General features: G+C 59.7%; 10 protein-coding genes and 4 non-coding genes across 14 annotated transcripts; 11 read left to right on the top strand and 3 right to left on the bottom strand.

The window, feature by feature from the left end:
* Window positions 1–91: 91 nt before the first annotated feature.
* SCHCODRAFT_02557448 (uncharacterized protein) lies at window positions 92–2,123 on the bottom strand. Its single transcript, XM_050343724.1, has 2 exons — window positions 1,754–2,123; window positions 92–1,698 (listed from the first exon to the last, which is right to left on the bottom strand). Exons 1-2 carry the CDS (start codon window positions 1,964–1,966, stop codon window positions 421–423), a joined length of 1,491 nt encoding a protein of 496 aa, XP_050197097.1. The 5' UTR covers window positions 1,967–2,123; the 3' UTR covers window positions 92–420.
* A 234-nt stretch (window positions 2,124–2,357) lies between these two features.
* Window positions 2,358–2,441, top strand: SCHCODRAFT_t270. Its single transcript has one exon. It is a non-coding gene; the product is annotated as a tRNA-Thr (tRNA).
* A 1,404-nt stretch (window positions 2,442–3,845) lies between these two features.
* SCHCODRAFT_02706789 (uncharacterized protein) lies at window positions 3,846–5,101 on the top strand (the record flags this gene model as incomplete). Its single annotated transcript, XM_003026324.2, has 2 exons — window positions 3,846–4,272; window positions 4,326–5,101. The coding sequence occupies 2 exons, from the start codon at window positions 3,846–3,848 to the stop codon at window positions 5,099–5,101; spliced, it is 1,203 nt and encodes a 400-aa protein (XP_003026370.1).
* Window positions 5,098–5,536, top strand: SCHCODRAFT_02644233 (uncharacterized protein). The gene is made up of 2 exons (XM_050346381.1): window positions 5,098–5,412; window positions 5,460–5,536. Exon 1 carries the CDS (start codon window positions 5,109–5,111, stop codon window positions 5,403–5,405), a length of 297 nt encoding a protein of 98 aa, XP_050197096.1. The 5' UTR covers window positions 5,098–5,108; the 3' UTR covers window positions 5,406–5,412; window positions 5,460–5,536.
* Window positions 5,537–5,752: 216 nt separating this feature from the next.
* Window positions 5,753–7,170, bottom strand: SCHCODRAFT_02123402 (uncharacterized protein). The gene is made up of 8 exons (XM_050341863.1): window positions 6,854–7,170; window positions 6,707–6,791; window positions 6,621–6,655; window positions 6,442–6,567; window positions 6,254–6,393; window positions 6,129–6,195; window positions 5,956–6,066; window positions 5,753–5,901 (listed from the first exon to the last, which is right to left on the bottom strand). The coding sequence occupies exons 1-8, from the start codon at window positions 7,060–7,062 to the stop codon at window positions 5,880–5,882; spliced, it is 795 nt and encodes a 264-aa protein (XP_050197095.1). The 5' UTR covers window positions 7,063–7,170; the 3' UTR covers window positions 5,753–5,879.
* Window positions 7,171–11,124: 3,954 nt separating this feature from the next.
* Window positions 11,125–11,536, top strand: SCHCODRAFT_01164297 (uncharacterized protein; the record flags this gene model as incomplete). Its single annotated transcript, XM_003026325.3, has 1 exon — window positions 11,125–11,536. One exon carries the CDS (start codon window positions 11,125–11,127, stop codon window positions 11,428–11,430), a length of 306 nt encoding a protein of 101 aa, XP_003026371.1. The 3' UTR covers window positions 11,431–11,536.
* A 1,159-nt stretch (window positions 11,537–12,695) lies between these two features.
* Window positions 12,696–13,517, top strand: SCHCODRAFT_02644224 (uncharacterized protein; the record flags this gene model as incomplete). Its single annotated transcript, XM_050346380.1, has 2 exons — window positions 12,696–13,070; window positions 13,372–13,517. A coding segment is annotated over one exon (375 nt), but the record flags the coding sequence as incomplete, so codon positions are not given.
* Window positions 13,458–14,381, top strand: SCHCODRAFT_02123287 (uncharacterized protein). Its single transcript, XM_050341862.1, has one exon. The coding sequence runs from the start codon at window positions 13,717–13,719 to the stop codon at window positions 14,212–14,214; it is 498 nt and encodes a 165-aa protein (XP_050197093.1). The 5' UTR covers window positions 13,458–13,716; the 3' UTR covers window positions 14,215–14,381.
* Window positions 14,382–15,809: 1,428 nt separating this feature from the next.
* SCHCODRAFT_02520581 (uncharacterized protein) lies at window positions 15,810–16,079 on the top strand (the record flags this gene model as incomplete). The annotated part of the gene is made up of 1 exon (XM_050343455.1): window positions 15,810–16,079. One exon carries the CDS (start codon window positions 15,810–15,812, stop codon window positions 16,077–16,079), a length of 270 nt encoding a protein of 89 aa, XP_050197092.1.
* Window positions 16,080–16,521: 442 nt separating this feature from the next.
* Window positions 16,522–16,608, top strand: SCHCODRAFT_t271. Its single transcript has one exon. It is a non-coding gene; the product is annotated as a tRNA-Tyr (tRNA).
* Window positions 16,609–17,327: 719 nt separating this feature from the next.
* Window positions 17,328–17,399, bottom strand: SCHCODRAFT_t258. Its single transcript has one exon. It is a non-coding gene; the product is annotated as a tRNA-Thr (tRNA).
* A 90-nt stretch (window positions 17,400–17,489) lies between these two features.
* On the top strand, window positions 17,490–18,989 carry SCHCODRAFT_02644213 (uncharacterized protein). The gene is made up of 5 exons (XM_050346379.1): window positions 17,490–17,768; window positions 17,888–18,039; window positions 18,155–18,218; window positions 18,547–18,688; window positions 18,792–18,989. The coding sequence occupies exons 1-5, from the start codon at window positions 17,616–17,618 to the stop codon at window positions 18,971–18,973; spliced, it is 693 nt and encodes a 230-aa protein (XP_050197091.1). The 5' UTR covers window positions 17,490–17,615; the 3' UTR covers window positions 18,974–18,989.
* Window positions 18,990–19,289: 300 nt separating this feature from the next.
* On the top strand, window positions 19,290–19,681 carry SCHCODRAFT_02123237 (uncharacterized protein). Its single transcript, XM_050341861.1, has one exon. The coding sequence runs from the start codon at window positions 19,387–19,389 to the stop codon at window positions 19,648–19,650; it is 264 nt and encodes an 87-aa protein (XP_050197090.1). The 5' UTR covers window positions 19,290–19,386; the 3' UTR covers window positions 19,651–19,681.
* SCHCODRAFT_t272 lies at window positions 19,630–19,725 on the top strand. The gene has a single exon. It is a non-coding gene; the product is annotated as a tRNA-Thr (tRNA).
* The last annotated feature ends 198 nt before the right edge of the window (window positions 19,726–19,923 follow it).

Here is a 19,923-nt window from a genome sequence, read left to right as displayed (position 1 = left end):
CAAGGCGACCCACGGTCATGTGATGTAGCAGATGTCCGTCTTCCCGCAGTGCTGTGAAGCTTCTCATTGTCAAGACTTGGATCGTCATGATAGAGGCTAGAGATAGCAAAGAGCTATATGATACGCTGTAGAGAGATGTATGGAGATATTGTATGGTGGGATGAGACGGTACGGGACCCAGGAAGGGAGCGGCGCGACTCATTCGGATGGAGAAGCGACGTGACGACGTAGGTGCTGGAAGGAAGTTTGCATAAGGGCTTTACATGAGTATTCATGTAGCATGTTCAGATACACAGTTGACCTCAATGCTCCTACTGACATCCTTTCTCCTCTCAGATACTTGGGTACAACAACCCATCCTATGTGCGCGCTTCCGCTTGCTCCTTCAAGGCCTCTCGCACCTTCGTCCACCCTTCATAATCACCCCCACCAGGTATGCGCATTCCTGCCTGTGTAAGCGCAGGAAAGATCTTCGCTAGAAAGGACGCCACGAGCGTGGGAGACTCGAGCGTCCCCTCGCATACGAACATGCTCAGCATACTGAGATGCGACGCTGTGCGCGAATGGGGCGAGCGAAGTGTCCAGCACCGCGCTATCTAGAAATCTGGCGTCGGTCGCATCCAGGCACACCTGGAGTGTCCTCAGGCTCGGTAAGCTCGTCGCGAACGTGGCGAGCGCGCGAAGCGGGTAGAGACCGTCGTGCGTGCGGTCCTCGATGGCGAGGTGGCGGAGCAGCGGCCACGCGCGCCCCAGGCGCGGGAGGTCCGCCTCGGCCGGGCGGAAGTGCACAGACGAGAGAACGACGGACTCGAGATTGGCGCACTCGAGCAGCGGCGCGACGTCCGAGAGCCGCACGCGCGCATGGTCGCGCGGCCCAAAGCCCCGAAGGGTTAGGGTCTCTAGCGTGTCGGAGCAGTGTCGCCCGAGCAGCTCGCAGAGGTGGCGCATATGCGCGGGGCCGGTGATCTCGCTGACGTTTACGTGGCGGAGGGCCCGGGGGCGAAGGAGCGCCAGGATGTCCGCGCCGAAGCACGTTCGCGCGCGCCTGCCTGTATACTCGTTCGAGACCCCAGCCTGGAGAATTTGAATGGGGCTGCCAGAGTGTAGTGAGAGGCTCGCAGGCTGCAGGCGGGCGAACTCTGTAGAGATGGGCGGGTATCTGACAGATATGGACAGGTCCAGCACGCGCGGGAGCAATGCGATTGAGAGCGCCGTGCCGGAGTCGAGGTATTCCAGACTCAGCAGTTGTAGCCTCGTAAACATCGGTGCCCGATTGACGAGAATTTTTTGCAGGTCCGCGCTCTCTTCGCGCGTGCAGCTCAACAAGCGCAAGTGAAGGTCGCTGGTATGCGGTGCGCCCCGCGCCAGGAGCTCCATCGTCTGATTCCAGTGCTCGGAGTTCCCAGGGTGAAGCGCCAGCTCGATCTTCTCTATCGAGGGGACGAGTACCGCGGGCAGAAATTCGTCAAACATCGGCCCGTCGTACGTGAGACGCGACAGGTTCGGGAACAGTGGCTCACCTCCCATCGCGTCGATGATCTGGCGCAAGTCGGTCGCCAGTATGCATGGGTCGTTCTGGAGTGGATGGGTGAACCAGAATGTGCGGACGAATTTTCCGTAGTAGCGGATGAGGGAAACGTCGGCGGGGGATATGGTCCCGACGATATGCCTCATCACCGTCCATGTCCCTGCGGGTGGCTGACGGAGTGTAAGTATGCCTGGTAGAGCATCCAACAGCGTGATGAGGACTCACCGGGCTGACAGGTTCCAGCTTCGACGTTGGCAGAAGCCTCAGTATCTTATCAAACGAGCAAACCCAGGTCCACAGTCGGCAGAGCGCGGGCTCGCGAAGGTCACGGCATGTCTGCGAGAGCGGAACAAGAGGCTTTTGCCGGGCCTTGGGACCTACTTCGAGGTTCTGCAAGATGAGTTCACGGAGCTCCGGTATCCTCCAGACGACGTGCATCGAGTCAACAAAGGCGAAAGTTTCCAGCCGATCAGGAAAAAGTTGAATTTTCTCAGTTTGACCGGAGAATTAGCAAGCAATATGGGGTGTGATGGGGTGTGTGAAGAGCGCGATCAAGTGCATGCAGAGTTCAAGGTAAAAGGTTGAGAGGATAGTGATCACCGTCAAAGAAGACGTCTTGGGAGACTACACGCCGCATGTAACCGGAGATTCCCCACGATCTCGTGACAAATGCACATTGAAAGCAATGTCTCGACCTCAAAGCAAAGATGGGTGATCTCGGGCCGACCATTGCAGGGAAGGACAGGCAGATGATTTGCTGACGCTTGACGACCACTAGCCAAGCCAGAAGTTCTCCTTAGACATGTTTTGGATGACAAAGCTAACCATTGCCCTGCTAGCTCAGTGGTAGAGCGTCGCACTCGTACACGTGCTTATGATGCGAAGGTCAGTCGTTCAAGTCGGCTGTGGGGCAATCACAGTGACATTCGTTTTCTTTTTTTTTTTCTTGCCCGGCGCTGCGTCCTGTACACCACATGTATGGTGAATCTCTGCGCGAGCACAATGATCGATATGGCGCGCTGTAATGTGGGAGGCAATCACAGTCGAGCAGCCAACGATCGGCATAGACGCCGTCAACAACGATCTTGTTCCCCACCTTGACCGTAATCAGTCATGCTGTTTGTCCATGGCGTACGCGCCTTGCTTCAGTTTCAGCAGGCTGAAGTTCCGCGTGCGTATACTTGCTCCCTCATCGTGCTGTCCTGTTGACAATTCATGCAGGAGCTTCTGCATCGCGAGCTACGTCCGCCATCTGGGCGTAGCCTTTGGTCCTTTCACCCCAACGTACTGCTATGATCATATCCGATGCGACGCCTACGAGCGCTTTTACCACTCCCCTTGTACCTTCCTGTCCGCCCACGCCCCAAGCACGCATCAAAACCCTAAAGCCGACAAAGCAAGGACGTATCCTCCGGTGGACATGATCATGGGCCCCCGTCGTCAGCGGAACGCGGGACTATCGCCCACGGGGACGCCTCTCTATACACGGGGATGCCCTTCATGACCTACAAACCCCTCGCGGCGCTATCTCTTCCATTCATGAAGACCGCCCGATCACGTCCCCCCGGGTTCACGATCACGTCCCAGCCCACGACACCAGCGGAACCGTCACCCAGGCCCCGCTCGAGGCCGTCGTAGCGTCAGCAAGGCCGCGTACCTATCCCATCCCCGCCCACGTAGCGCCAAACGGGGCCTCGTACTTTCCCATACACGGTCGCGCACACGCGCCATGACGCGGTGACGTGAGGGCGAGGGGGCGTGGTCGGGCGCGTGTGCGGAGCTATATAGGGCGGGGGGAACACGCGGGGTGGGCGAGACCGCCATCGCGAAGGACGAGACTATCATCGCGGAGAACGCATATCGCTACGGAGGAGAGCGAAGGAGATTCGTATCCCTCGGAGAAGTCGCGCGGAGCTCGAAAGAGGTGCGTCTTCGTAGGCAGCCCTTTTCATATCGCTCCTGACGTTCGAAGTCCTTTCATATACCTCCCTACTTCCACCTAGGGCTCCACCACACGCGTCAGCCAGCTGCTTGCTCGCTGGAGGATCTTGACACTGAGGGATCGACACAGGCCCAGGAATACACTCTCGGCAACACAGACCCAGAAAACACTTTCTCCGTACGCGTAGCTACTCCTGAATCGTTTCTATCCGCTTTGACGATTGACCAGAGCCGAAACACGTGTATTGACATTAGACCTTTTCTCATCGTATCTCTCCTTCTACCTCGCCCCGAACTGCACTTCAACCCAACCCATCATCCGAGCCCGTACTATACGACCAATACGACCCATCCCCCATCCCACCGTCCCAACCACATGTCCGAATACTCGTTCTCCTACGATGGCTATCGCAAGTTCGTCGCCAACCAAGCACGCATCGCGCGTTGGGCGGAGGAGACAGCGAGGGCAGTGGGTGGCGAGTATGGTGTCCGGCCTGTACATCAAGGAGATAACTCGATTACGACGGAGGACAGTAGCACGGCGGATACTTCGAGCTCGACGACTCTCGATGACATGCGAGGGTCGCCCGAAACCCGAACGAGGCATCATACGCACACACGAATACGAGGCGGAAGTCTCTTACCACCCTCGGGACTAGCGCGCTCCCGCTCCACCGCCGCGGCCCACCAACCGTCGCGCCCAACGGCCGCGTCGAGGCGCTCGTCGTCGATGATGCCGGGTGTGGGAGGTGAGATGGGATACGGAGCGCGTAGAGCGACGTATGGGAGTCATGCGATTAGAGGTCAGTTCCGTCTACTCTTCGAGCGAACGCAGAGACCTACCTCGCCTCCGCAGGAGTCACGGCTGGGAATGAAGGCATAGACCCGTACCCCTTTCAGGTCGAGCCCGCTGAACGTGGTTTTCACGTCGAGACCGAGTCCGCGAGGCGCACGAGAGAGCGCGGACGGTCGCAGACCAGGCGGACGTACGCCTCGTCGCCGAACTCACGGACATTGGTGCCGTCGTTCAGTCGGAAGGCGTCGCCACATACGGAGCGTAGGGCACCTTCGGCGAGGGACCGGTCCATGCGCGACGCAAGAGAATCCTCAAGGAGAACATCCGCCCGCACCAGACGAGACTCCGCTATCGTCCCCCCGCCGCCCTCAAGCCACGCGCCGGGCGCTGAGCCGCCAATGCCGTATCATGCCCCAGGGATGGGACCGACGTCAAATCATCATACCCCGCCCAACCGCCTGCCGCCCAATTACGCACCGGTTTACGCTCCCTCGCCGACAAATCATGCACACCCGCCACCCGACGACCGCGACCTCCCCACACCTATCAGCCTCGACATCGTCGACTTCGAGCCCGTGGCGCCGTCCTCGCCGCAGCCAGGTGCTGCAGAACAGCCATCAGTGCCGACTTATGGACCTGAAATTATCACACCCGCACCGCCGGTCACTTTGGGACCCGCGGGTACGCTCGCGCCACCACCTGCGCTCGATGCGGCACCTATCGTAGCGCGTCCGGCGCCTGCGCCACCGCCAAGGGCCTCTGAGTGTCTGGCATGGGGCGGGATGGAGGCGAGGCCGCCGTCCTCCCTTCTCGTACTCCTCACACTGTGTAAGTAATAGTAGAATGCAATATATCTCATGTCTATTCTACGAGTACACGCTGTACACTACAAGGAAAAAGCATGGAGACGGCGACTTTGCGCGTCGGCTCGTTGCCTCCCACCTTGCTCCCCTCCCCTTCGCAGACTCCCTTCCCGTGTACCAGACGTCTTTCCCAAGTCCCCCACTCGTGTGCGCGCCGCTACCTAGTCGACATAAGTCGAGCGCAAGCGCCAACTCGCCCTCGACATCCCCCCTTCCTCCACGTACTCCCCCACCCCACCGCTTCCCAGGGCACCGAAAGCGTGTCGAGGGCGCGTAGCACCGTACTATAGATTCGTCAGCGACGGTGGGGATGATTAGAACGAGGACCCACCGAAAGCGCAGGCTGCGGTGAAGGAGGAGGGGCTGGGGTGAGGGGCGGCACTGCCCACCCTCGCGAGGTCGAAGGGCGCGCTCGAGCGTGACGCCGGCTTGCGCGCACATTCTCAGAGTCCCTACCGGGATACGCGACGCGTTGCCGTCGCATTCGACCTCCGCCATAGCGCTGCAGACCTCGGGCGAGTCGACAGGTGCAAAGGGTAGGTTTTCTCAGGAAAATCGGTTGAGGGGCGCATTTTGTACGCGCTCGCCACGATACTTGGTACGCAGTCGACGCGTTGTTGAGCCTTCGTGTTCGCGAAAAGAGCGCGTTGCTGCGCGCCACCGTTGTCCGAGGGGACGGCAGTCTTATCCCACCCTCCTCACAACCCCCTCCCCTGCCTGCCGTTTCATCTTGGGGGCCGAGGGGTGCGCGCTACTGGCTTGGGTAGTACAGACTGAGTGTGATCATGTTAGATATGAGCGCTCATGGCTATAGTACGAGGACTCACCGAGTTAAGTGGGTGGGGAATCCCCCCACCCCCACCCCACCCCACCCCACCCTTCGAAGTCGGGGATTTCCTCGTCGACGTTCGGCCGTGGCAGCGGTGAGTTTACAGCATCTATGAGGTATGTTAGTACGTCCTGAACGCATAGGGCGAGATAGCTGAGGGAAAATACGTGCCTCTCGACGAGGGGAGAGTGCGCTTCCCCCCTCTCGTCCCCTGCCTTGCGTAACGTCGTCGACCGAGCTGCGTGTCTCGTGGTTAGCGCGTCTTCTTGGCTCCTTCAGCAAGAGGAGGAGCTCACCTTGATTCTGAAATGCAAGGATGGGGTGGTGGGGTGATGGGGGAGGGCAGTGCGTCGAGGGGGAGGGGGTGTCGCATCCCTTCATCCATCGGCTCCGAGTCGTCGAGTGGCGTGGAATGCGGCGATGAGGGGTCCTGTATCTCGTGGTATATAAGCATCGAGATCGTTCATAAGTAAGGTGTACGTACTTCAATAATCCGCTCGACGGTCGAAATTTAGTATTCTCGTCGAAATACTTGAGTTGCTTGAGTTGAAGGGTGTTGGCAGAGGTGCGAAAATGGAGTGCGGCGATGAGGGGCGCTTGAGCTCGAGTCCTGAGCTCGTGTCAGCTCGTCGTCAACGCAGCAAGAGGGGGGCAGGGACGTACCTTCGTGGGGAGGGATTGAACATCAAGGTGAGGCCCTGCTCATGCACGTCAGTTATGAAGATTTGAGATTAGGGTTAGGGACGTACCTTGCGACGTACCGGCATGGTCTCCCCTATCCTGGGGCGTGCTGGGCTGCGGCGTGAAGGGAGAGGGGGGAACGGCATGTCAAATCTGCGGACACGGGTCAGCACGACAGATAGATGACAAGACGACGGCTTGCAAACTCGTCTCACCTGTTCACGCGGTGTATACGTGGCATCTGGCCTACGACGGCGCCGCCGGCGGGACGACCGGTGGTGACTGCAGTCATAGTCTCCCCTCCCGCTCGCGTATCGGCGTCACATCTTGCACGACTCTCCGGGCGGCAGCATCCACCCAACGAACTCGTCGACCGGCCGGCAGCCACGCGCGCGTGGGCTCTCCTACGTCGGTCTCCAGTCATAATCTCCTCGTGCTCGCGCCGCTTCGCGGCTGCGAGCGGCGCTTGCTCCCCTCCCTCGTGCGACCACGCACGGCGTTACGTGTGCGAGATCAGCGACAATGCCGACTGCAAGAGGGCGAGCAGACCTTTATTGTCGCATCTCTCACCCTAGGGTGCCCGCGCATGCCTCCGGCGGCTCGGGGGTCGCGAAAAGTCGCTGTAGAAAGCGTCAGTAAGCCTTTTTTGATAGCGCGTGAATTTGGGCGTGAGGAGGAGGTTCAGATAAGCGAATACTCACCTCAATTACTCCAAGCGGCTGATGAGGGCCATTAGCGACGCCAATAGGGCGGTCTTGCTTGTCGAGGGCATCAGACGACGCCTATGGCACCTCCAGAACCTGATGGTGGACAGGTCGTGTCAGCGAGCGCAAGCATTCCGAGGCGTCGGGGAAGCCACTTACCAGCAGTCAGCACTCGCACCATTCACCCTAGGGACCGCACGCATGCCTCCGGCGGATCGAGGGTCGCCAAAATCCGTCGTGTAAGGGCCCAGTGAGCGATTTCCTATGTGTATTGCAATCAGCAGGGAGTTCTATCAGAAAAAACGCTTGATGCGCACCTCAATGACCCCGAGAACCTGGTCGGCGGCTCAGAGGGGTCTCATGTGCATCGAAAAAGGGATCCGGCGCGCATAGCGCCACCGGGACCTGCTGTAAATCTGATGCGTCAGGGGGCATTACGACCGTCTAAGCGAAGGACGTACCGCAAGCGCCGCGTCAATCCCCCTCAGGGTCTCGCGCATGCCTCTGGCGGCTAGGGCAGCGCAGACATTCGCTGGGAAAGAGCCCAGAAGACGATTCCCTAGGTTAAACGGAAGTCAGCGAGAAGTTTTGTCAAAAATCGCATTATGCGCACCTCAGTGACCCCGAAAACCTCAAAGCGACTCGGTGATGTCTTGAATTACACAGACACCGCCCCCGGCGCCTGCATAACTAATAGCTGAGGTTTGAGGATCACTAATCGTCTCAAACGGATGGAAGAAGTACATACCAGTCTCCGCATCGGTCGCTCTAGGGTCCCGGCACATGCCTCCGGCGGTTTGCGGGTCGCGGAAAGGTCGCGATCAGCGAGCACAGCGTTCCTACTGGCTCAGTGGTCCCAGTGTCAGAGAGAGAGCGGGTGCGAAGGTGAGGATGTGAGTAGGTAGCGGAATAGGCGGTGATGGTTCAAAAGTCGGGTCTTCATCGTGGCCTTTGGGCATCGCGAGGCGTAGGAAGTGGGGAGGGGGGATGACCATGTCGTCCGGGTCGTCGTCTCTGGGGCGTCTTGCTGCGGACGCGGTCGACGTGGCGGTGGGAAGCAAGAGGTTAATAACACGTGTCGTAACGGACCCAATAGACTTACGGTATGGGTGACGGCGAGCACGGATTGTGCCGCGGGTGACGGTTGGGCACAGCGGTCGACGCGTCGGACAGACCGCAGTGCGGTAGAGGGCGCTTGAAGGAGGGCTGATCAGGCAAATCACGTTGAGTAGCAAGTAGGGACGTACGAAATGAGATGCATAAAATCCGCTCGATTCGAAAGACCGAGTCCAGCGGCATTGGAGACTTGCCCTCGTCTCTGTGAAGGACGTGCTGAGGAAGGTGGTGTTGAGGAGGTCATCGAGGGAGGGCTTGACAGTTAGCATCTCGCTCGAAATGTCGAAGGAAATGGATAAGCTCACCGAAAATGAAAGCGCTGGAATAGCGCTCGCCAAGTGTAGGTGGACGAGTGGGTATTGAGCCCGACACCCTTCAGCAACTGGTCGCTAGTCGATCTTAGTCGGCCGAAATAACTGTAAATGTCCGAGTCAGCATGGAAATCGGATCCGAGGCATAGCGTGTGTTCACCTCTACTGCAGACGCCTGGGAGGGCGCACAAACGTCCGAAGTTGCGGACGACTACCTGTCTCGTGGTAGTCAGTGAATGCGACCGAAGGAGAGGAATAGAGAGCCGCCTTATCAGATTTGAGGCGATGGAATCAAGACGTGCGAAAATCGACGAAATGTGCTTCGTCAAGAGATTCAGAAGAAAGGGAGAAAGCAGAGTCAAAGGTCGTAGTGAATGCGAGAGACAAAGTAGAGGAGAGCAGGAACTGAGGAGGGGAAGAGGAGGGAATGAGAGAGGAGAGGAGAGGAGGCTGGGGAAGTGAGGAAAACCGACTGCTCACCCCGCCTCTTATACGGATTCAGGAGCGCACGGACTCTCCTGACTTCGCCGCATCTTCCCCTTGATGCCCCACCCCTGCGGTAAGCGAGTCCGCCCCTCTGTGAGCCGGATATTCCTTGCCGCTCGCCCTCGTCCTGCTCAGCCCCAACGGTGCGTATTCCGCGCTTCTCTTCGAATTCAGGGAGCCGGCGCCCAGGTCCCCGCGTGTTTTGATCGGGACAAATGATGGGACCCTGTGTGATCGGTGTCGAGAAAGCAGCTCCGCGCCAGTGGAAGTTACGAGTCGAGGCGAGGCGGTAGGAGAGGAGGTAGCAGGGCAGGTATACGAATACCCGGGAGGAAGAACAGTACAGCGCGGCGGCCTATGGAGTCAGAAGGATAGGGGGTGGGTACTGTTGAGTGACCAGATGCCGAGGGGAAGGTACGCTCGCCCAGCGAAGTCGGGAGAGCGTCGTTTTGGTGTATATCGCGATTTTCGAAGGGATGCTGGCGGGGGAGCACGCGGCAACTCTTGAGCATGATCGACGAGCTTCCACCATTCACGTGATGCGCTTTTCGAGTTCCGAAGGCCCATGAGCAAAGGCGTCGAAAAGCGTCGTGGTGGCAAAGCGCGGGCTTGCCGCAAAAGGCAGGCTTTCAGCCACCCGCGAGAACGACCGCGGAAAGCATGTCCGACTCGACCTTACCACCTCGTGCTGTGTCTCACTCATTCCACTCACTCCTGAGGCTACTCTGAACGCTCTGCGGTCTGCTATATTGCAAGGATGCAGGTCAGTGCGCTATTCTGCTTTTTCGGCAAATGTCCTACCTACCGCTCGACTTTCCCGCGCCCGCGGCAGACTTCCGCCGCTCCGGCAGTCCCGGCAGCTCCGCGTTTCAGCGTCGTGGAGCTGACATGTTCGGCTCGGACAGCGGAAGATTGGGGTCGAGGTGAGATCTGCTGGAATGTCAGTACGCGCACTTGCCAGTGAATTTGAGCGTAGGCGCCGTGTTGAGATGAAGGGGGAAAGGCTTACCTGCGATTTACGCTGGTTGGGAGTGCGCTGCCCCGTCGCGCTCTGCTGTGAGTCGAGCGGGGAGCTCGCGTGCTAGCAAACTCATCCGCACATTCGAAGCTCACGGTGCCCTTCACCCTCGTCACAGGCACATTAGACGCTTTCTGCGTTCCTTACAGGTCCGCTCGACGTGTCTTCAGGCGACAGAAGCCCGTCGCGCTTCCGAGCACGCTTGTCTTGCTTGCGCCGGCTCGGGCTGCTCATGGCACCTTCTTCCGCCTTTGAGTGCTTAAACGGCCTTGATCTCAATTTGGATATTCATTGTTCGTGTACCTGTACGAGTCGACGTGCTCCCTCGCGCCTTGCTGAGGGCTCGCCCCCGCTGATCTTATCTCGACGTTGGGGGAACTGCGCGAGCTCGAGGTTTTCGGTGCTTTCATGCTGATTTTGACGTGGATGCGCATCGGTACAGCGTAGGGATATGTATCTAGTGGATCGGCGGCGAAGTTGGCCGTGGTCCGTGGTGAGAGCGCAAGACAAGAGCTGACACTGACACCTTCGACCCGGGTTCGAACCCGGCGGCTCACCGGCGCGGCTCCCGCTGAGTTCGAGACTGCCATCGAGCGTTGTTGTTTCTGACCGTCGTACGCGACCGCTCAACATCGGTGTGTGTTCCGTACGTCTCTCCAACAGGCTGCTACATGCCTTCGCTTTGGGCTTCCCATTCGAGACTCGAATTGTCTTGACTCATCCTCTTGCTCACGAGTTTGCTCATTCTCGCAGCTCATCGGACTCGACGACGGGTGTATCGCATGACATTCTGCCTGAACACGCATCTGCACATAGTGTTGCCTACGGCTGGTACCCTGTGTCTGTCTCGCATGTCTTCACAAAATGAGCAGAAGGCCATTCTCAAGTTCGAGCTGCTCTCGACTTTACCCGCCGCTGGAAAAATCTCCCGAGCGCCGGACGGGGAGGTGCGCCCGAAGAGGAAGGTCCTGCAGGCGCACAGCATTGCCGGAATGATGGGATTGAGGTCAGGGTCCCGCGCCACAGCGGCGATCACGGCACATCCCGAGTCTCGTGTCACCATACCTCCGTCCTCTCTGCTTCCTTTCTCCCTCCTCTCTGCTTCCTTCCTCCTTCCTCTTTGCTTCCTCGTCATTTCTGCTCGCCATGGCCTGTAAGCAAGATCAGCAACAGAACAGCAACCGAGTACAAAGAGAAGACAGCACAAATACCTTTGAGCTCGCGAGGAGCTCGAATGGGGTGGAGGCGAGCGATGGGGGTCGGGCGAGCGCAGGACAAGAGATGCCGAGCACAGAGATGATGAGGATGAGACGAGTGCGAGACAAGACGAGCAGAGGACCCGAGAGCGTGAGCCGAGTGGACGAGCGCGAGCCAAGAGCCGGCGAGTAGCGTAGAGTTGCCCAAGGATCGGGAGGGCGAGATTAGCTCGCTCGCAAGGTACGTGTACTCACCGTACAGCCGACTCGAGCACTGACTTTGCCGCCAGCACGACAGCGTGTGGAGGCATCCGTGCGCAATGCGCACCTATCATGCAGCATTAGCTTGGGGCCGAGGTACGTGCAATGAGCACGATGCACGGAGGATGAGCTTACCGGTCACAACAGGTCCACCGAGTGCTGTCGGAGAAGTACGAACAGGCTGTATGTTCACCTATCTGACGACTACATCGTGTACTACAAACATGCCGCAGCCCCAATCCTCGCCCTCGCGCCACCACCCGCTTGCTCACTCGGATGAGCGAGATCTGATTGACGACGAGCCTGCGTATCGGCGACCCGTCCGAAACCTGCCAAGTACGTGTATTCAGAGTCAGTTGTCAGCCGAGTGCTCATTTGTGTCGTAGCGTGCGATCGCGTGCGGGTAGTATGTTCACGAGCTTACCTGGCATTAGCGGAACGTCGCCCTGGGCCCTTTTGACGCATAGATCGCCAAGAAGGTGCGGGGGACTGCACGACGGACGGTGAGCTTCGTCGAGTGCCCGTTCCCCACCGACTAGCTGACCACGATTTCCAGCGCATTTCGACGTGTTTCCGCTCTCAAAAAGTGCCGAGAGCTCCCGCGCGAGCGCGGACGGGCACGTACAGCGGGATATTCAGGTCACCTGGTACGTGGTCTGTTCTTCTTCCCGAGGTGGGCTGACCCTCCCCTTCCCCACCCTCCCCCGCCATCGAGGGGGGAGGGAGGGGGGAGGGGGAGGAAAAGGGGGAGGGAGGAGGAGGAGGAGGGGTAGTGTGTCAGAGCAAAAGTAGGGTAGTCGTAGCGTGAAAATGGCGTAGCTTAAGCGCTCGCTCCGCTCGCGCCGCGCAAAGGGGAGGTGGAGCTCAGGCGCGCGCGAAAACAAGCGATCCGGCAATTGCCGAACGGTATTTAGGGCGGGTAGGGTAGGCGCGTGTAACGGCGGCGGCAGGGAACGACGACGACGATGGCGGTTGAGACTGAGACGCGTGCGGTGACTGAGGTCGGCATCAAAGCAGATCGGTGTTCGGCCCGGGATGCGGGCGTGCCGTCGATCGAGGTGCAGTTCCCCCAGCCTGCGAGGCGCGTCGACCGTCAGGCGGGAGTGGTCGCGATCGACGGATGCATGACGCTGCACACTCGCTATCACCCACGGGGACGCCCTTCATGCACGGGCATGACACTCGCACCCTCCCTCGCGGCGCTATCTCCCCCATTCATGAACACCGCCCGATCACGTCCCCCCGGTCCACGATCACGTCCCAGCCCACGACACCAGCGGAACCGTCACCCAGGCCCCGCTCGAGGCCGTCGTAGCGTCAGCAAGGCCGCGTACCTATCCTACTGTAGCGCCAACCGGGACCTCGTACCTTGCCATACACGGTCGCGCACACGCGCCATGACGCGGTGACGTGTGTACGAGGGGGGCGTGCTCGGGCGCGTGTGCGGAGCTATATAGGGCGTGGGGAACGCGCGGGATGGGCGAGACCGCCATCGCGAAGGACGAGACTATCATCGCGCAGAACGCATATTGCTACGGAGGAGTGCGAAGGAGATTCGTATCCCTCGGAGAAGTCGCGCGCAGCTCGAAAGAAGTACGTCTTCAAAGGCAGCCCTTTTCATATCGCTCCTGACGTTCGAAGTCCTTTCATATACCTCCTTACTTCCACCTCGGGCTCCACCACACGCGTCAGCCAGCTGCTTGCTCGCTGGAGGATCTTGACACTGAGGGATCGACACAGGCCCAGGAATACACTCTCGGCAACACAGACCCAGAAAACACTTTCTCCGTACGCGTAGCTACTCCTGAATCGTTTCTATCCGCTTTGACGATTGACCAGAGCCGAAACACGTGTATTGACATTAGACCTTTTCTCATCGTATCTCTCCTTCTACCTCGCCCCGAACTGCACTTCAACCCAACCCATCATTCGAGCCCATACTATACGACCAGTCCGACCCATCCCCCATCCCACCGTCCCAACCACATGTCCGAATACTCGTTCTCCTACGATGGCTATCGCAAGTTCGTCGCCAACCAAGCACGCATCGCGCGTTGGGCGGAGGAGACAGCGAGGGCAGTGGGTGGCGAGTATGGTGTCCGGCCTGTACATCAAGGAGATAACTCGAGTACGACGGAGGACAGTAGCACGGCGGATACTTCGAGCTCGACGACTCTCGATGACATGCGAGGGTCGCCCGAAACCCGAACGAGGCAACATACGCACACACGAATACGAGGCGGAAGTCTCTTACCACCCTCGGGACTAGCGCGCTCCCGCTCCACCGCCGCGACGCACCAACCGCCGCGCCCAACGGCCGCGTCGAGGCGCTCGTCGTCGATGATGGGAGGTGAGATGGGATACGGAGCGTGTAGAGCGACGTATGGGAGTCATGCGATTAGAGGTCAGTTCCGTCTACTCTTCGAGCGAACGCAGAGACCTACCTCGCCTCCGCAGGAGTCACGGCTGGGAATGAAGGCATAGACCCGTGCCCCTTTCAGGTCGAGCCCGCTGAACGTGTTTTTCACGTCGAGACCGAGTCCGCGAGGCGCACGAGAGAGCGCGGACGGTCGCAGACGAGGCGGACATCCGCCTCGTCGCCACACTCACGGACATTGGTGCCGTCGTTCAGTCGGAAGGCGTCGCCACATACGGAGCGTAGGGCACCTTCAGCGAGGGACCGGTCCATCCGCGACGCAAGAGAATCCTCTACGCGCGCAGGTCGAGACGTCTCAAGGAGAGCATCCGCCCGCACCAGACGAGACTCCGCTATCGTCCCCCCGCCGCCCTCAAGCCACGCGCCGGGCGCTGACCCGCCAATGCCGTACCATGTCCCAGGGATGGGACCGACGTCAAATCATCATACCCCGCCCAACCGCCTGCCACCCAATCACGCACCGGTCTACGCTCCCTCGCCGACAAATCATGCGCACCCACCACCAGACGACCGAGAGCTCCCCACACCCATTAGCCTCGACATCGTTGACTTCGAGCCCGCGACGCCGTCCCCGTCGCAGCCGGGTGCTGCAGAACAGCCATCAGTGCCAAATTATGGACCTGAGATCATCACACCGGCACCGCCGGTCACTTTGGGACCCTCGGGGACGCTCGCACCGCCACCTGCGCTCGATGCGGCACCTATCGTGGCGCATCCGGCGCCTGCGCCACCGCCAGGGGCCTCCGGTACACCACCACCGCCGATCGTCTTTGGCTCGCCCCCTCCTGCACCGCCCCACCAATCGTCCTCGTCGTCGCAGGTGCCATATGCCTCGCCCGCCCCTCGCGAGCATACTCTTCGCCATACGAATCGCACCCTCGACCGCACCTCTCGCCACCTCGACCGAACATCGCACTACCTCGCGCCGTCGAGGGTGGCGAATCTTCCGCCTTCGCATGTGCTCCATTATCCCGAGTCGAGATACGCTTCGCGACCGGCGCCCTACACTCGTCGCTCGTCGTCCGCGTTCCCTGCGTATGCTCCCTACGCGCCAATCGACGTCGATCCGTACGCGTCGATGAAGATGGGCTGCTATACGCCGCCCGCGTCGGATACGGCATCGATATCGTCTACTTCCTCTTCGGGCGACTCGTCGTCAACGAGCAGCGTGTCTGACGCCAGCTCAGTGTCCGGAAGAATTAGGCATGGCGAATCTCACCCGATGGGCGAGGAGGTGAGGCATCCGGACCTCCGCCAGCTGAGTTCGCGCGCCAATCATCTCAACCCATACGCTGTCCACCGACCACGTCTCCGCGCGCGGTCGTCGTCTCCCATTGCGCGGTATGCGACGGGGTACGGGCGGGCAGTAGCACCGCCGGGCTCGACGCCGTATCATGCACCTATGCGCGCGATTCCATATGCGGCGTCGGGATCGTGTTCGCGTGCGCCTGCAGGTTCAACACCGTACGCACCGCCAGGCTCGACACCATATCACGCACCACGACCCTCCCCGCTAAGACCCTCGCCTCAAGCGTCTGTGGGGCATTCTGCCATCGCATACTCTGGACCGTCACCGCTCGCGCCCGCGGGCTTCGTCTCCGCGGGGCCGCCGCCTGAGTTGATGGATCTGGGGCCGCCATCGATGGACTACGGGGCGCCTGCGATGGACTACGCGCCCGGAATTCCTCCGCCGTGTCATTCGGGGCCGTATGCGAACGGTATCTCCCTACCGCACGCGAACGGCGCCTCGCCTCCATACGCGAACGGGATCTCGCCGTACGCGAATGGCGCCTCGCCGTCGTACGTTATTCCAGTCTCATACGCGGGGCCGGAGGCGTCGCACCCACACCACGGAGGGAAGCCGGCTCCTCGTCCGCCATCGGTGTCGCGGATGCGGGGGGTGCGTGGGTGATGCTGTGCGCGCGGTGTCGTGTGTCCATGGTCCAGCAATATGTCTATAGTCCAGCAAGGCCGGCGCTGCGCGGTGGTGCTGACCGCTCGGCGCTGCACAGTGGTGCTGACCGCTTGGGCGGATCTGGCGATAGTCGCGGACCGCGGGGATTGTTTATTCGCCAGATAAGTAGCAACGGGGTGAATATGGGGACTGTTGATATGTTATGGGTTTTTTTGTACTTCAGTTGCAGCATGCGCGTAGGCTCTTCATATTGTACTACCTTGTCATAGATCGGGTTTTGGGAAGTACGGCTTTTGTTGTCCTGCCCCGACTACGACTACGACTTGAACATGCGTGCGGTGTATGCGCGACGGAAATCTATCTGCTGGCAAGTCATGCCTGCATTAGCTTGATTAAGATTTTGCATCTTGTGGTGTATACAATATACCAGAACAAGTAGCCCTTCTTAGCTCAGTTGGAAGAGCGTCAGACTGTAATAGGATGCATTGTGATCTGAATGTCGCCCGTTCGAACCGGGCAGAAGGGATTCCGCTTTTTGCTCCTTCGTCTGCATGGGAGGGGAGGCAAGAGGGCGTCAACTTCTGACTCGAAGCTTGGATGTCTGCGGTCATGCATTCAGGAGCCACACCGCAATAACGAGCCCGAGGATGAACGGCGCGAGTTGAACATGTGTATGGCATCACAAGACAGCGGGTAGTCGTGCATCGTAAGTGGCGTCGAGGCCAGCCAGCGCCTTGTCGCTCACCTTCATCCTCTGCGACGTAGATTCCATGCAGATCAGTGCTTGACATCGTTTACTCACCTATCTCTCTTACTGACACAGCGGATGATACTTAGAGTGCCTTACCAGGTCCTCGATTGCTACTGAAGCTTGAATACTTAGCCAGTTGACGCGATTCAGATGCACGTCGTTCGGCAGATCCCCCAGCTCCGCCAGCATATTTTCGACAGTATCGAGCCTGATCTCCTCGATCACGACAAATCATTCGTCGCTCTCTCCCACACTTGTTCCAAGTTTTGCGAGCCCATGCTCCATCGGCTGTGTTCATGAGCTCTGACACGTAAATCACGATTGGGCCTGGTTGGGGGTTACTCTACATATCTTGTCCGGTAATACAGTATGTGATTGCATAATGGTTAGCAGCATCGCCGGCGTAGGCAAAGAGGATGTTCAGTTGTGCTCGTGCGGCCGATAGGACAGAATCAAAGGAAGGAAAAATGAGAACAATATCTCTGGTGACTTCATGCCCCACAGCCGACTTGAACGACTGACCTTCGCATTACGAGTGCGACGCTCTACCACTGAGCTAGCAGGGCGTCGTTCAGAAGCGTGACTTGCCCGTTCCGTGGATCGAGAGCAAGCAGCTTGATCCACGCGACGCCTATTCTTCATTCGCGTTCGCTCTTGCCTCCTGCCCCGACCACCCATCTCGCCTACCTCCCCGTCCACGTAACTCTATCTGCCCACGTACCTCTACACGACACCCTCCTCCTAAACAACCACACACATCAACACCGGCCACAACACCAACTATGCGCCGCGCACAAACACAGCGCCACGCGCCCCGGCCCTCTGGCATGATCGCGCTCTCCGGCGACGAGCTCGGCGTGCTGCGCGAGGGGAACGAGACGAACGAGGACGTGCTGCGGCGCCAGCTGCTGGAGAAGGACAGGGAGTGCGATCGCGTACGTGTCTTGCTGCGCGCGAGGAACGATGTTGATGTTTACTTTCTCCTCGTCGCTCCTACCCTTCCTCCTCAACCGCCCGCCCTCTCGTCCACCCCCACCTATTCCCGCTCCACCAGCTCGCAACCCAAGTGCAGACCCTCCTCGCCCAGCTCGCCGCGCGCCCGAAGCAAGGCGACGTCGAGGCGCTCGAGAAGGAGGCCCGCAGCCTCGATCTGCTCCTGCAGGGCACACAGCGCGAGAACGAGCGCGCGATGGCGGAGCTGGAGAGGTGCGTGGCTGGTGTGGGTGATGCGTTTCCGGGCTCCGTTCTCCACGCGTCGGGCTCCGTTCTCCACGCGTTGGGGCCCGTGCGACACGCGAACAGCATCTGACCTCCCCCGCAGACAGAAGACGCGCGAGAAGATGCTCGAGAACGCGCTCGCGAAGTTCGCGGGGCCCAACTGGCAGGTGAGCATCCTGCGTCTGTTGTTTGACGCGTGCGCGCTTGTCTTTGCGCTGGCTCTGGCTCCTACTTCTGCAACTAAGCGCTGCTCGCCCCTACCACTGTTCCTTCACTCTGCGCCACTCCACGGCTGTGTGCTATTCCACCGCCGTGTGCTATTCCACCGCCGTGTTCTATTCCACCGCCGTACCCTTGATCCCTCATCGTACTTTTTACCACCGTCTCTTCAACCTCCGCTCCCTTCGACCTTCGCTCTCTTCAATCTCCCAAACTACTCGCGTCAATCTCCCAAACGACTCTTCAATCCCCCAAACTGATACACCCCATCTGCAGGACGCCCTCGATCTCCCCTCTTTAGACGCCGCCAACGTACCCGCCACGCCTTCCAAGTATGGCAAGCCCGGCGCGAGCGCCTCGCCGTCCAAGTACGCGAATCCGAACGCGACGGCGTCGCCGTCGAAGAGCAGTGCTAGTGGTAAGCACCTCGTCCAATGCTCCCTCTAGAGTCCCATGCATCCCCTATTGTCCAATGCACCTGATATCCTTGGTATCCGACACCCCGACTAACCCCCTCCCAGCCGAAAACCCCACACCCGCCCCCCCACCACCCGCCGCACAACTCTCGCAGCTCGAGCAGGTGCGGCTGCTGGTGCTGGGTATGGAGCAGCGGCTGCGCGCGAGGGAGGAGAAGCTGGAGGCGGTGGTGCGCCGGGCGGAGGGGGAGGGGGCGCGGTATGAGGCGGCGGTGAGGGCGGGGTAGGGGGTGGTGAGGGGGAAGGGGGGGAGGGGAAGAGGGGGGACGGAGAGGGTGGGGGTGAGGGAAGGGGAGGGGAGGGGGTAGGGGGGGGGGAGAGGGTGAGGGGTAGGCAGGGTATCGATGGCAGCGCCGGCCGCTGACTGTTTGGATGGAGAACGCGCGCGCGGATAAACTTTGGATTCTTGGAACACCCTCATCATCATCACTTGTACTACTATCATATCCTATCATGGTCTGGATGGCATTGGGGTCTACTCTTTGGCTTTATCGCGTCCCTCGCGCTGAGCTTCGTCGTCGGTCTTGATCTTCGCCGCCAACGCGCTGATCTTCGTCGCTCACGCTGATCTTCGTCGCTCGCGCTGATCTTCGTCGTGTCGTCCTCCGCCAGTGCGGTCTTCGCTCTCCTGCTGGCCGGCATGTTTTCGCTCTCCTGCTGGCTGGTGCGGCCTCCGCTCTCCTGCTGGCCGGCATGTTTTCGCTCTCCTTCTCTCCCTCTCTTCCTCTTCTCCCTCTCCCTCCCACCTCCTTCCTCCTGGCCACCTCCTTCTTCCCGCCCACTTCCTTCTTCCCGCCCACCTCCTTCTTCCTGGCCATTTCCTTCTTCCTGGCCATTTCCTCCTCACCCGCCGCAGCTCCTCCTCACCCAATTCCACACCACCGCCCTGCTAGCTCAGTGGTAGAGCGTCGCACTCGTAATGCGAAGGTCAGTCGCACTCGTAATGCGAAGGTCAGTCGTTCAAGTCGGCTGTGGGGCATAAACACTGATGGGTAGCGTATCACTTTTTCTGCTTCGATTTTGTCCTGTCGGCCGCACGGGCACACTCTGAACACCTTCCTTGTTCGCCTGGGACAACAATGCTATGGGCTGTGACAATGCTATGGGCTGTGACAATGCTATGGGCTGTGGACGAAGTTGTTGTCCATGGACGACGGTGCTGCGTCCATGGACAATG

Source organism: Schizophyllum commune, assembly GCF_000143185.2.
Source record: "Schizophyllum commune H4-8 unplaced genomic scaffold SCHCOscaffold_16, whole genome shotgun sequence".
Classification (NCBI taxonomy): Eukaryota; Fungi; Basidiomycota; class Agaricomycetes; order Agaricales; family Schizophyllaceae; genus Schizophyllum; species Schizophyllum commune.
This window is presented reverse-complemented; position numbering and strand designations above follow the sequence as displayed.

Bases quoted from the DNA above. Each gene is read 5' to 3' on its own strand.
- SCHCODRAFT_02557448 (XM_050343724.1), bottom strand. From the start codon at position 1,966: ATGCACGTCGTCTGGAGGATACCGGAGCTCCGTGAACTCATCTTGCAG. The intron at 1,699-1,753 runs GTGAGTCCTCAT...ACACTCCGTCAG, and splicing joins AGCTGGAACCTGTCAGCCCG to CCACCCGCAGGGACATGGAC.
- SCHCODRAFT_02644233 (XM_050346381.1), top strand. From the start codon at position 5,109: ATGCAATATATCTCATGTCTATTCTACGAGTACACGCTGTACACTACA.
- SCHCODRAFT_02123402 (XM_050341863.1), bottom strand. From the start codon at position 7,062: ATGACTGGAGACCGACGTAGGAGAGCCCACGCGCGCGTGGCTGCCGGC. The intron at 6,656-6,706 runs GTACGTCCCTAA...GTGCATGAGCAG, and splicing joins CCATGCCGGTACGTCGCAAG to GGCCTCACCTTGATGTTCAA. The intron at 5,902-5,955 runs GTGAGTCCTCGT...GATCACACTCAG, and splicing joins TTCCCCACCCACTTAACTCG to TCTGTACTACCCAAGCCAGT.
- SCHCODRAFT_02123287 (XM_050341862.1), top strand. From the start codon at position 13,717: ATGTCCGAATACTCGTTCTCCTACGATGGCTATCGCAAGTTCGTCGCC.
- SCHCODRAFT_02644213 (XM_050346379.1), top strand. From the start codon at position 17,616: ATGCGCCGCGCACAAACACAGCGCCACGCGCCCCGGCCCTCTGGCATG. The intron at 17,769-17,887 runs GTACGTGTCTTG...CCGCTCCACCAG, and splicing joins AGGACAGGGAGTGCGATCGC to CTCGCAACCCAAGTGCAGAC. The intron at 18,689-18,791 runs GTAAGCACCTCG...ACCCCCTCCCAG, and splicing joins GTCGAAGAGCAGTGCTAGTG to CCGAAAACCCCACACCCGCC.
- SCHCODRAFT_02123237 (XM_050341861.1), top strand. From the start codon at position 19,387: ATGTTTTCGCTCTCCTGCTGGCTGGTGCGGCCTCCGCTCTCCTGCTGG.